This window comes from Sylvia atricapilla, chromosome 7, assembly GCF_009819655.1.
Source record: "Sylvia atricapilla isolate bSylAtr1 chromosome 7, bSylAtr1.pri, whole genome shotgun sequence".
NCBI lineage: Eukaryota > Metazoa > Chordata > Aves > Passeriformes > Sylviidae > Sylvia > Sylvia atricapilla.
In genome coordinates this window covers 13,000,712-13,014,150 of record NC_089146.1, presented here as the reverse complement: position 1 = coordinate 13,014,150, position 13,439 = coordinate 13,000,712, and the positions used below count along the sequence as shown (strand labels likewise).

At 39.5% G+C, this 13,439-nt stretch overlaps 1 protein-coding gene across 1 annotated transcript in view; it reads left to right on the top strand.

The window, feature by feature from the left end:
- Positions 1 to 13,439, top strand: part of PARD3B (par-3 family cell polarity regulator beta) — a 391,688-nt gene that overhangs the window by 337,543 nt on the left and 40,706 nt on the right. Inside the window, exon 21 of the mRNA XM_066322656.1 lies at positions 3,427 to 3,562. Within this exon, the coding sequence (XP_066178753.1) occupies positions 3,427 to 3,562 (136 nt within the window). The remainder of the gene's footprint in view (positions 1 to 3,426; positions 3,563 to 13,439) is intronic.

The following is a 13,439-nucleotide window of genomic DNA, read 5'->3' as shown; positions in this document are numbered from 1 at the left end:
CTGTACATATGATGAGGACTGTAATATTTATATCTCCTCAAGGAGAGAGCACTGCATTAAATGTAAAGCTACTTTAAAAGAAATCTGTCTGCTGTACTTACCAGGCTTGCTGAAAAGCTCCAATAAGTGTCCTTAATATAAGCTGACTTTGATTGGAGTATTGTTTTTATATTTCTTCTGTAAGCTCAGGTTCCTTTTCAGTATAAGTAGTCACGCATCTGAAACATTTGAACTGGTATTCATCTGCTGTTTCCCTGTCTGAGAACCACTATCTGATCAAACCAATATTTTTTAATTATGTATTTATAGGCAGATTGGAAAATAGTTCACAGTCAATGTATGATCTTCTCTGCAAATCTTGGAATATTGTGTTGGGTTTTTTTAATATTGCCTTATCAGTTTCTTTTTTTTATTACTGATGACTTCATTCTGTTTGAATTCAATGCTTCAGTTTCTTTGGGGTAAACTAATAGATTATGTATGCGATATTTGCACAGTGCTGATTGAATTCATCTGGTGAGTTTGAATGTGGTTCATATATTCACATAATTGTCAGGAGCCAAGTTGAAATTCAGAACCGTTTCATGAGCATTGCACAGGGCATCATATTTATCTCACTTTACTCAGGAGTGGGTAAAACTTCCATGGTAAGCTAGAATGCAGCTCTTTCAAAAGCCAATGTCTTTTACATTTGTGCCTATAGACTGGAGGAGAAAAAAAATGTGGAGCTTTAACTGTATCCTGAAAATATGAAGTGGATGTGCTGACCAACAGTCTTCCTACCTGTTCCTTTTTCTAACAAATTCTGAACCTGCTGGCCGTTTTTGATCAGACTTGACTGGTGATTTGATGTTGAAGAACACAAAGTTTCACTAAGTGCAAATAAGCAGCCTGCTAGAGAGGCCCGGACGAATGCTCCTGCTGGAGAGAAACACTGCAGTGTGAACCATTATCAGACAGGAGAGAACCCACAGGAGAGAAGCACAGGAAATCAGACTTCATGGAGCTGCTTGTTTCCACAGAGATTATGCTTGTGTTTTCACACTAATCCAGATGGATAACTTTGCATGTGCTGCTATCTTTCATTCAAACGTTCCTACTCATTCTCATGGTTAGGGTTTGTAGTTTAATACTGCGTGGCACAGGTTTGTCAAAGCAAAATCTGTCAGGCCCTGTCTTGTGATATACAAATTCAGCTTGAACTCTGCAGCACCACCTCCACTGACTGGCTCAAAGGGTTAGAGCAGAAGGAAGTTCACCTACAGGAGATCTACAGTCAGTGGGGCACAGGCTCCTGACTGTCTTACAATATCTCGGTCTCGGATTTAATTTTAAAAGGTGGGGAGAAACCCAGTGTGTGGTGTTTTCAGATTGCCTCTTCAGCCAGAGTACTTGATGGTAAGAACTGGGTTGGACCACTGGCGACAGGTGCTATACAGTTTGCAGAGAGCTGCAGGAAGCTGGATTGGCTGGAATCAAACTAGACCTGTATATATAGGCACTGTATTTCAGTGCCTGTATTTCACTTAGCTAGTACTGCTTTGGGCAATGTTGTTGGCAAAGCAACAGGGACAATACTTTGGGCCTTATCTGTGTGTTAGCAGCCCTCATTAAACACTTTATCTATACTTACAAGTAATATCAGGGGATTTCACAGGTATTGTACTGCTCATGAGCTGTGGACCAAGCTTCACTGTTTTAAGTGATAGTCCCCATTAGCTAGACCTCTAGTTTGCAGTGTTTTGCAAACCAGAAATGGTTCTGCACTAATTGACAAGAATTCATGCAAGGAACAGAGGCATTTATCTGTGGAAGGAATAAAGGTGAAGAGGGAATATAATTTTTTTCCCCTCAGTAGTCCACAAAGTTTGTGCAGGTTTTTTGCGCTGTCTTGGCAGATCATGAGAAAATTTTCGTGTGCTCTGGAAGATTTCAGTAAGTCAGCCAGAGAACCTTGAAACCTCTGGGACTTTGTAGAGTGGATGGATAACTTAGGCTTCAGGAAAGGAAGTAATCTGATTTTCATGGAAGCATACTGATGCTGCAAGTAACCATTTCCTATCCTAACTGCATATTCAGTTACATTTGCAGCCTATGTGGAATTTCTCTTCATTGACAGTTAATTTCCAACCAGTCTAGATTGCTGATACCTACTAGAAACTATGTATTTTTGAACCGATGGGTATATGTCCAATATTTTGTATGTGCTGTCCAAATTCAGTTTGCTATGCAAATCATCTGAAGGGCTTCCTTAAATTCTGACATACTCATAGTGGAGGGCGATGTAGCAAGGTGCTCCACCGAGTCTGTGCTCATGTGAACAAATCTCTGTAGTACACTGATGGTGAGGCATAGTTAAGGTTGTAGATTAAGAGAATATATGGTGATGTGGTACAATAACAATGGTTTCAGTTTAGGAGCAACCACAAATTAATTGTATAATTGATAATTCCCTATGAGTGCCAGTAAATGCTACTTAGCCATACAGTCAGTACTCACCCTAGTGCTGACTACAGCAGGGCTGGAAATAGCTGCAGGAAGGTTTTAATTTTTTAATTTTAAATATGACCAATTTTTTCTTGAGTTCTTAGCCATTTGCAGGATTTTATTTACTTTTTGGTTATAGCTTGAGCTTCCACAGTTGTACAAGCCCAGCTGTAAAGTTTTAGAAAGCTCACTAGGGTCAAAACCCACAGAAAGGCATGTGTTTAACTTGATAAACTAAGCTACTCCACTGGATTTACCAGAGCAGTTTGCAGTGTATGCAGTTCTGCATACAAGTGAGTCTTTGTGGATTACTAAGTGAATTACGGTTTAATTACCACTTTAAAAAGATGGTGTCAAGATTTAACAGTGTACTTTCTCATCTCTCTTGCCTCCCCTGGATTTTCATGGTTGATGTTTGGGTTCTTTGTATACTTGGGAGCAAGTTTAGGTTTTTCTATGAGACTAAACTTTCCTGGGCTTCTCTGTGAATAATAGTTTATTCTTTATGTAGAACATATGTAATTTTAGAGAAATTCCACATTTAACATGGGAGCAAAAGAAAACATTTTTTGTCAGCTTATCATTATTATTAAAATATGATGGTCATTTATAGCTGCTCACAGGAATGTTAAAAGTTTTCTTGTGCTCTCCCATCTGTCTGCATCCATCTGTTGTCTCTTGTCTTATACTGGAATTGTTAAGTTCTTTGGACAGGGATAGCCTTTTTTAAAAACAGGGATCAAGTTTACAATTAGCAGCTTTGCCAATACAAGAAAGCAGAAATAAGACTGATACGGGCCAGGGGAACTACACAAATCAGGAAAATCAAACACAAATCCCTTTGTGTCGAGTCCAGCAATTCTCTTTGTGTACCTGGTGTCAGATCTGTGCGTTCACAGGAGTTTTGTTTAGCGTTGATTCTTTTTTTGTTTCCCTCAGTGGCTGCACAGGTGGTGGGAATGCTGACCGCATCCAGAGGCTGCGGAAGGAGTACCAGCAGGCCAGGCGCGAGGGCTTGCCTTTCTATGAGGACGACGACGGAAGGACGCAGCTCTCTGACTATGACCAGCGCTGGGTAGGTCCACAGTGGGATCCAAAGTGCTTTTGCAACATTCAGAGTTAGCAGAAGGTGCTGATTTGTTCGTGTTTCCCAGAAATCCTTTATCAGTTTTACATGAGTTTAGGGAGCTCATGGATATGGAGAAATCCCTAATGCCAGCCCACCAAAGAAAATATTAATGAGAACTCGGCTAAAATTAACTGGTCTGTTCACTGTGTTTGATTTAGGCCCAGGTCTCCTCTATTAAGTCAGAGACAGAGAGTCACTACCAAACTTTGTCATGTGTGGTAGCATCAAGGCTTTTCAGATGGATTTATGGTACTTCGGCTGTTCATCCAGTGATTCTCTGGGTTAACAAGAGCATTAGAAGAACAGACTCTCACTGTGCTTAGTTGCAAGGTGAAAGGGAGGAAATAGGGGCACGTCTGTCCTACCCTTCCTTCTGCACATGGGACAGTAGAAATCTGGCCACATTATTGCCTTTGCAACTTTTATAAATGAAGTTATTTGCTCCCTTACATCAAATTTTTAAAATATTCTACAAACACTATAGAACTGTTAGAGGCATAGTGTATTCCCTGTTTTATATCTAGGACTCACACTACACAGAGACATACAATCTACCCCACTACTGAAGAGTAACCTGTAACCCGTAGAAGAACCAGAGATTAAATCAACAGTGCCAGATTGTTGAATGTGTAAAATAAATACAGCAGCCATAGTCTGTGGGTACTCAAGAGCTCTGCCTGAGCAAGTTTTGAACTTGGAGTCTGTCTCTTCAGAAGTAATTATGATCATTTAAACAATGATTATAACATTTAAAAATGTAGCTTTCATAAAACACAATTTATGCTAAATTCAAAATTTTAGTTTAAGAAAAGATAGTATATGTAAAAATCCTGAGAACCTATATACGTCTGAAGTTTGAACTAACATTGGTTTTAGTGTTTCCAGACTATCGGTGTAAATGCTGAAGTGAAATCTGCAATGACTGCAGCTATAGTACAAAAATCCTGTGCAAGAGTAGACTTTATTGAAAACACAGAGAGATGCAGAGTTAAAAGGGGTGTTTTTACATAAATTATCATATATATTTGTTCATTAACTCCAAAATTGTTGTTGTATGTATTATTCTGATTCAATTACCAAAAATGTCATCTTCAGCAAAATAATTCTTTCCTTAAAGCAGTTAACTTTAATCCACTGCCTTAAATTTTGTGACCCAAATTTGTCTGCCATTCTTCTTCTGAATTGCTTTTGTAAACTAAAATAAGAATATGCATCAAATGTGTCTTCCTGTTGAAATTCTGTGTTAAGTGTCCTGGCGGGCCTCAGACTGGGTCAGTGCTACCTCTTCAGCAGCCTGAGGATTTATACTTCTTATCTGAAACTGATAAAGCTTTATTAATGCTCAGATGAGGTTGAGATTTATGATCCAGTGTAGTTTCACAAAGGTTTCTTCTAGGTAATCCTCTATAAGCCTTTCCTGTTAGGTATAATGGCCAGAGATTACTGATTTCCAAAGCTTTGCTTTTCCCATGGGACATGTTGTCCTTAATCAAAGCACCTGAAAAGGTGCTCAAAGTACCTCAATCTTGTAATGATTCATAACAGTGGCACCAGGACTGTTGCTTTTTGTCCTTCCTGTGCAGAATACTTGTAAACAGTCTTGTTGTCAGAAATGGCAGTCTGCTCAAAAATCAGAGTTTACCTTGAGGGCTTTGGTACTCTGAAGTTTGTTGCTGCAACAGTTCTTGTTGAAGCAGTTTATAAACTTCAGAGATTTCTGGTCTCTTCATTGCAACAATATCACCCAGTGATCCATCCAGCCTTGCTTTCGTAGGCACTGTCTTTTAGCCTGGAAAATACTGCAGCCGCAGCTTGCTCTCTTTTGACTCATGGTTCTGAAAGTTCTACTCCTGCATTTAGCTTTACTCTTAAAATGCCTGTGTTACAATCTATGGAGAATGAAAAGAAGGAACAAAAATAGAATCAAATTTTAAAAAAGAAAACAAATGCCTCAAAGCATCTCGCCAATGAGAGTCCTCAAGACAGCTTTTAAGCAATGCCATCATTCCCACCTCGGGCAGCTGACCCTCAGCAGTATTGTGGTAACACAGATTGAACAACAGCTGATTTTTTTCCACCTTTACTTATCAGTGAAGAGACATGCTGATGACTAATTGCATGATTGCGAATAAAGAAAAACTTACTCTAATCTTCAGGATGTCAAGTCTTTCTTTAAAGAGACAACAGACAGCTGAGGAGGAGGAAAACCTTCTGGTAGAAGTGTTCTTTCTTCCCACAGGAGGTAATGGCACCAGGGAAGCTGCAGCTGGAAAAGAGATGCTGGGTCTCTGTATTTTTAACACTCAACTAGTCCTTTCCTTACTTTTCTCAGTCAACTGTTTTACCTAAGCCAACTTTCCTATAAGATGTCTTTCTAATGTACAGCAGCTGCTGTAATCACTTCCCACCATCTCACGAAACATGCAGATAAGTTGGGAAAAGCAGAGGATAATTTGAGAAGACACACATCCCATCACAAATCAGCAGCCTCAAAAATGGACCCTGGGTCTTGTCCTCCAAAATAGTATCTGAGAACTCATGAGGCAGATTTCTATCTGATAAAGCTGACATTGACAAGTGGCCTTTAGCTGACACTGTAATGGGACAGAATTTCTAATAGAAGGGGTATTTCTAACAATCTACTTTTTTTAAGTGGGATAAATCAAGTTAAAGTGCAGAGCCGACTGAAAAGCTAGCATTGTAAGGGAAAATGATCTCATGACAGGCAATTGGGATCCATAAATGTTTTAAAAATAAGGTCAAAAATTCATTTTAAATAGCCCTGCTATTCTCTCATCATCCATTCCTCCCCCCTGCATCCATTTTCCAATTCTCCTCTGTTCTTCTCATCTGTTGCTGGATGAATGTTTTGCTCTCTTGCGCCTTTATTCTTCTTTCTCTTCCCCATAGTCTATTCCTTTTCTTTTGTAAGAAACTGAATAATTCAGTTTAGTGTGTCTCCATAAACAGCCAAATGTATATAGCACCGTCTGTGCTATAGAGCCAGACCCTTTAAAATCCTTTTCCAATTCCATTGCGCTTTGGTTTGTTGTCAAGTTTTGCATCCTTTGGACTTTCTCCCCCTGCCATCATCCAGCCCCTCTTTTCAGGTTTATAACTAGGATAAATGATAAACCAAATTCTGTATGGTGGATCACAAGGCTTAAAGTAAACCTCAGCTAGTTAGCCAAAGGACAGGCTGATAATAAGTATAAATATTGTCCAGGAAAATGAATGCCTTTTGTTGTCAGTGTAAAATGAGATTACCCTAAAATTTTCTGACAACTCGGGAATATTGGGATGTATCAGCTCTAAAAAGGGTTTAGGCATGTGCATACATGCTCATGTCTTAGTGGGACATCAGATATTCAAAGCACTCATAAAAATACCCAATAAAAACGTAATCCAGGTCTCCTGAATGAGGCAGATGTTTGTGTGCTATTATCATAGCTGCAGTATCAGTCAGACACTGAAAGAACTGTGTAAGCATAAGCTGCAAGAACTTAGTCTCTCTAGGAGCTGGAAGGCTTTTTCACAGGCAGTCTTTTTCAGGGCTTTGGAGTCACAGCCTAACAGCAGATCATGAGAAATAGCTAAGGAGCTGTCAAGAGAAAGCCATGCAGTTAGCATCTGCACTTGTATTTAAGGGCATTTAAATAATGAGGAATTAAACATCTATTTGAGGATTTACTTGGATTGTCTTACGGACTTTGTACAAATCCAGTTACTTAAAACATCAATTCTTTCCTTCAGGATGGCAGTAAATCCTTGAAACTTTATCTTTTTAATGCACATTCAAGGACTACATGTAACAGCGGTCACATTGCAAATAGTTCTTCACCTGTTCATGACCACATCAGCTTCACAGCACAGAACCTTGGGTTAACTGGTTCTAAAGGCCGTGTCTTTGTTTGCAGATCAGATTTGCAAGCTTGTAAATAACCTAAAGATACAAGAAAACCTGTCTCTGGATACTGGCTGTGAACATTTCAATTGAAACAAACCTGTAATGTACTGAGTTTTGTCAGTTCCCAGTTGAGAGTAGGAAAAAAGAATCATGCATGTGTGTGTTAAAGGCCACGTACTTTATTGTGTGCCTGGCAGGATTCCAAGCCTAAAAATCAACGAGAACAAAGAAAGGAGCATTAATAACTGCATTATTTTTCCATAATGTGTCAAAGGGTTCTGCACTTCCTTCACGATGAATAAGGAGCTGTTTGCACTTTTCATGATCAATTAATTCCAGGTTCAGGATATTGCATTTCAAATAGGTTAGGTTCCTAAAACACACAAACGTTTGTGTTGGACTATGGTTAGAAACCAGAATTCCAACTTCTAGAATAGTAACATTCCTGTCTTCTAGCGCAATGGGAGAAGCTAACAATTTTATGTGAAACCATATAGCAGAAACTGATGCAAATTCCAGACTTTCTGAGTCCACAGACTGTTAGTAGAAAACACTAAATAAAAAGAAAAAAAAAGAAGAAAAATACAGTAACGTATTTAACATATAGCTGCTTTGAAGAAGACAGATCAGAAGTATTTGTTGTTCAAATACTAATTAAGACAGTACACAAAAACATTTTATTAGAATGCATGATTAACTTACTGATCAAGAACTTTTTATGTTATCAACTTATCTCTGCTTAATGAAGGTTTCTGATTGGAATGTATTGTACAGAGCTCTTCTAACTAAGCAGAGTGATTTTGAAATTTACACGCCAGCTTTTGGGGTAGTTTTGGGGGGAAATTATTTGAGAGAAATCCCTGCCAAACCTCATGTGAAAAATAAACTATTCCAAATGGCACATGCAAGGAGAGCCAAATTCAATTCCATTAGTACTAGTAATAAAGAGTGACTTCTATAACTTCTTTGGAGCCATTCCTACTTACACAAAGGTTAGATTTGGCACAGATTATCTGAACCAGAGGGGAGTCTGAAATGCTCATGTCTTCATGCATACACTTTGTACATGCTCTCATTTACCAGGGGAAACAGTTCTAGTGCCATATGCTGTCTTATCAAAGCTCATTGGTATTGTTTATACCCTACAGTATTATGTGAATTCCAGAAATTCATTGTGCGATCTATTCCACAAGGTGCCTCTGCATACAGCTGGGTTTTGTTGTTTTTCAGTGCAGGGGGGTGACTCTGAGGAAGACAAACACTAAGCATTTCTCTTATTTCATACAAGTTGTTGAAAGAAATCAGACAAAAGCATGTGGTGCTGCCAGGCTGTGGCTGTCCTTGCAGGCTCACAGTACTGAGAGATTCCAAATGTGCCAGCAATCATGTCCCTTGCAGTTAGGACAGGTTCTTCTGATATTGCCCGAATGGAGGATTTGAGTGGAGTATTGCAGAGATCATGACAGGTGACATGGATCAACTTGATATGATATGATATTATATGAAAAGCCCTAGAGGTTTTCTATTGTATATATTTTGCCTAATTTGCCAGTATGATAAGGGAGGCAAGAAACAAATCTCTTAACTGTTAATCATATTGATGAGGGGAGTTTGTGAGCAGGTAATCCTTGCTGTTTAGTATGCTGAACAGTTACTGTGATTGAGCACATATCCCACAGCTCTGCAGCTTTTTTCTGTGGGCTTTTTATTCTATGGGGCACAACAAATGGGCACAAATAGCCTTTTTGGAGCTAGCTGTAATCTGGCTTGACTGCAGTTCTCAGTAGTAGCTGGGTCTTTGCAGTTTGCTTTGGGTTTGGCAAGCTCCTGCCAGTACAGGCTTCAACAAATTTCAGTCTCCTTGTTGGTCACTCTCTAGGCAGGGGACTGTGCCATCACTTTCCCTGAGCATGTGTGCACACTCTGCCAATTCTCAAGCCAGTGTCACACGGGGAAGTTGGAAGGGGACTGAGATTTTAACACCCAGCTTTCACACGTGGGGCTGCCAAAGCCAGTACTTTGCACCCCGAGCTTTCCCTTCCTTTCTTAGCCTCAGTGATACTTCCCTGTGACAGCTTGGTCCTGAGCCCCAGCAGCTCAGTGCCACACACACCAACAGAATCAAATACAGCTGCCCCTGGGTCTGACTACAGGGGAGGGGGGAAAGTAGGCTTCCTTTTAAAATTGACCTCCTCTTCCTCAGGCCATTAGTAATAGGCCTGCTTCAACTTCTGGAAGGGGGCCCCAGTTACAACACTCATTTTTTAATCACAAGACAAGTCTGTTATGCCACTGAAATTCATGTCTGAAGCTAAACATACGCTTAGGTACTTATTGGATCAGGCCTGAAATCAGGCCTCAAACCTGACCCCCTTTAGGCACAAGCTTTGGCCTTTACTGCCAGGTATCCGGTGCATTTGTCAAATAGATGCTGACATGGTTGACTTCTTTTTCAGTTCTTACAACTTAATTTCCCTGGGTCGTGTTCATGGCCAGTGTTGCTGTTAAAAAAGAAATCTCCTCCCTGTGATCCTAAGAGTTGCCTGGCTACTGTTGTCCCAGACAGCACTTCCTTTCCTGAAGATGCTGGTCACTGTCCAGCTCTGCCTGCTAGGGATAATATCCCACTAAAATAGAGAGTGGTTTGGACAAAGGACTGCAAAATTTGTCCATTTAACATCAGCGAAAAGCGAAATGACCTCAGTGAGGCAAACAGCAATGATTGCCCACTGTGTGCAGAACTTGGGGGTCAAGGGTTGAGCTTGAAAGAAGCTGGGTCAAGTAATACAACTGTGTCATTGAGGCTGTTAGAGAGCCCAGATCTTGTATTTGTTATAGTTAAGTATGTGACAGAAGCCAACTGAAATAATGGACTTTTCATTACTTTTGATTTTTTGGATTGAGTTCTTCTGTTGTATAACTGCAGAACTTCTCATTACTGCAGTGCAAAATCTGAGGTGGAGGCCTTGGGTCTTCTTGAGTTTTGCCAAAGTTCCTCACTGCAAAATGCATTAGCAGAACTGCTTGTTAAATTCCATTCTAGGTGCAGCTTCCCCAGTCAGTGTCAGTGCTCTGGCTACATTGTTGTCTTGCAGTTAGAAAACACTAAAAAGTTCAAGATTTTTTCACAGCCAAGGTGTGAAAAGTAATTAGAATGTATCAGTGGGTGCTGGGAACGAGCAATTATCTGTGAATATATAAAGGCACTATTTTTCTCAACAAACAGGCGACATTGCTGTAATTATTTAAAATGAAAAAGAAAGTCAGTGACTCAGACATGGAGAGATTGGGTGGATAACTTTATTAGTTCCCAGTCTAAGGTCTGTAGTGCAGATGCTAATCTAATATCAAGACTGCATTAAAATAAAGTAAAAAATATGGAAAAAGAGAGCTGCATTTACCCGTAAGGCTGATGCTGTACATAACTTCGACTGTTCTGCTCAAGGCCAGCTCTCTTCAATGTTCAGCTCTAAGTCTGGCTCTTAAAAAACACTGGAAAAGGGAGGATTAGTGTCTTCCTTCTTACAGTGTACAGAATCTGACTGGAACACATTCCTTCCACCAAATGTGCTGAGTTTTGAGAAGTTCTGCAAAAGTTAGTAATCAATTTAATCTTTGTTTGCATCTGATTTTTTTAAAATTTCTTCAGTGTTCTTGCTTGGTTTAGTAAACTGAATTTGTAAGCAGAAATTTCCCGATGCAGAATGGCACCATGCAGCCTAATCTGAAGGGCTGATTTGGATTTGATTTTTTTGGTGTGTTTTTGAGACACTAATCAAGGGGTTTTATGTTAAACAGGTGTTTTTGACACTAAACACTGAGAAAGCAAGCACAACACATACTCCTGCTTGTGGTTTTGCTGCTTTTTCCTCATCGAATGGCCTGACTGTTGTGTTAAATGTCACATTGCCCAATATTAAGTAGAGTCATTCCAGCTAAAGAGTGTGTCGTAAGTCCTCTATGATAGGAGCTATTGAGTCTTCTGTAATCCAGGTGATATTGGAATGTCTGCCTTGCAAGCAGAAATATGAGTTCTGACCCTGCTGCCTCCAAGGGTGTCCTGCTGTTCAGGACAGGTGATATGCGAATAATCCAGAGTAGCATAGATTTCATAAAGTAGTATATCAAATTTAGCATTTAAGTTGTGAATGCGTGCAACTGAGCAGCAGGACAAATACTGGTATCTCCTCTACAATGCAGTCTTAAGATCTTTCTAGATTATGAGATCTTTCTAGATTTAGTCTATTCATCTGCTTTCTTGCTAGGCTGGAATAATGATTGTCAAAATTACTTTTGCAAATAATGCCCTTCTATGTTAGGAATACCAGTGCTGCACGTGACAACAAACAATGGCAGTATCTCTGAAGGAACCTGGACCCTGGGGAGCCTGGATCAGGTTATGCCTTCCACCATCAGCTATTCCAAGAAAAGTCAGAGCAGCAGATGCCTAGAGTGAAAATTTGACTTTGAGGTTACTGTGTGACTCAAAATGAAGGAATTAACTTGGATTCAAGAGTTTCATGTAATGTAGTAAGCATGTTTATATTAAATTATATTCTATAGGTCATAATTTGATGATAATGTCTTCAAGATAAGATAAAAATTTATAATTTGAAATATTTGCCTGTGCCTTCCATCCCTGGTCTGCCATCATCAAAACAAAGTCATTCTGACAATCTAAATCCAATCTTTCCTGTGGAATGATTATAGGGGAATTTAGCAAAATGCTATCTAGTGATACCCACCAGTGGATCAGTATGAACATTTACATTTGCGTTTGAAGCTAATTTTTAATGTATTTCTCCTAATTTGCTAGGAAGATACCTGTCAAGTTAGCAATTAAACTGTAATTTGGTCACTGAGGTGTTTACACGATTTAATAGATCTCTCTCTAAAGCGTATGCTCCTGGGTTTGAAATAACAGCTATACTGCGTGGTAGCATGACCCCACTTGAGTTTCACACACACATGCACAAAATCAAATTCCATCACATTTTAATGCAAATTTTACCTTTGCAAATGATGGCCTGAAAAGAATGAGTTTCCATGGTAACCTTAGGGAACACATAACCTGTTTATCATAACTTCTCCATGAAACAAGACAGGGGGTGGGGAACATGCTTTCATCTCAGCTATATTTTTCTGTAGACAGAGTTCTGCTCTAGCACATATAGAGAATTTACCAAAACACTTGCATACTGTCCTAAATGAACTTTTTTTCTGTTCTTAGAAACAAAAGCAGTTGTATGGAATAACACAGGAGATAACTGCAATAGGCAATATTCAACTCCATTAACTGACCTTTCAGCTCTTGTCTATCATTTGACGACTAGGTCAATGTTTTGAAAGACCAATCAGAAATTAATAGTTAACAGATCTCTTCCATCACTTTATCTTTTCTTGCTTTCCCTCCATGCTTTAAACTTAGCCCTCATGTATCCCTGCTGCCTTTCAAAGCCACTTTTTTTTTTTTTTTCTTGTTCTTTCACTTCACTGCCAAAAGTATTATTTGGAAAATGCCTTGAAATATCTCTGAACTCCTACATTTTGGAGCTACCACAGAAGAATATATTGATTATGCTTCACATTTGGTGCTGACTTTCGGAGTTGAGGTGGTGGCTCCTGGAGCTGCCATTAGTGAGAGTGAGTTTGATGGCTGTGAGCATCTGTAAGGTTGTGTTTTTCCTGCAGATGCACAGTAACTCCTGGCTAAAGGAAAGTATGTCTGAAAGATTTTTTTAAGGTCATTAGGAGTAAGGAACAGATGTTGAGGTTTTTCAGAATGCTGCTTTGAAGTGCCACTTAGGAGTCAACTGACAAGACTGACCCTATAGGCAGTGATTTTTGGGACTGGAACACAGAGGAACCATTGCCCACAGTTACCCATCTGGTATCCATCTGGTACCAGCAAACAAC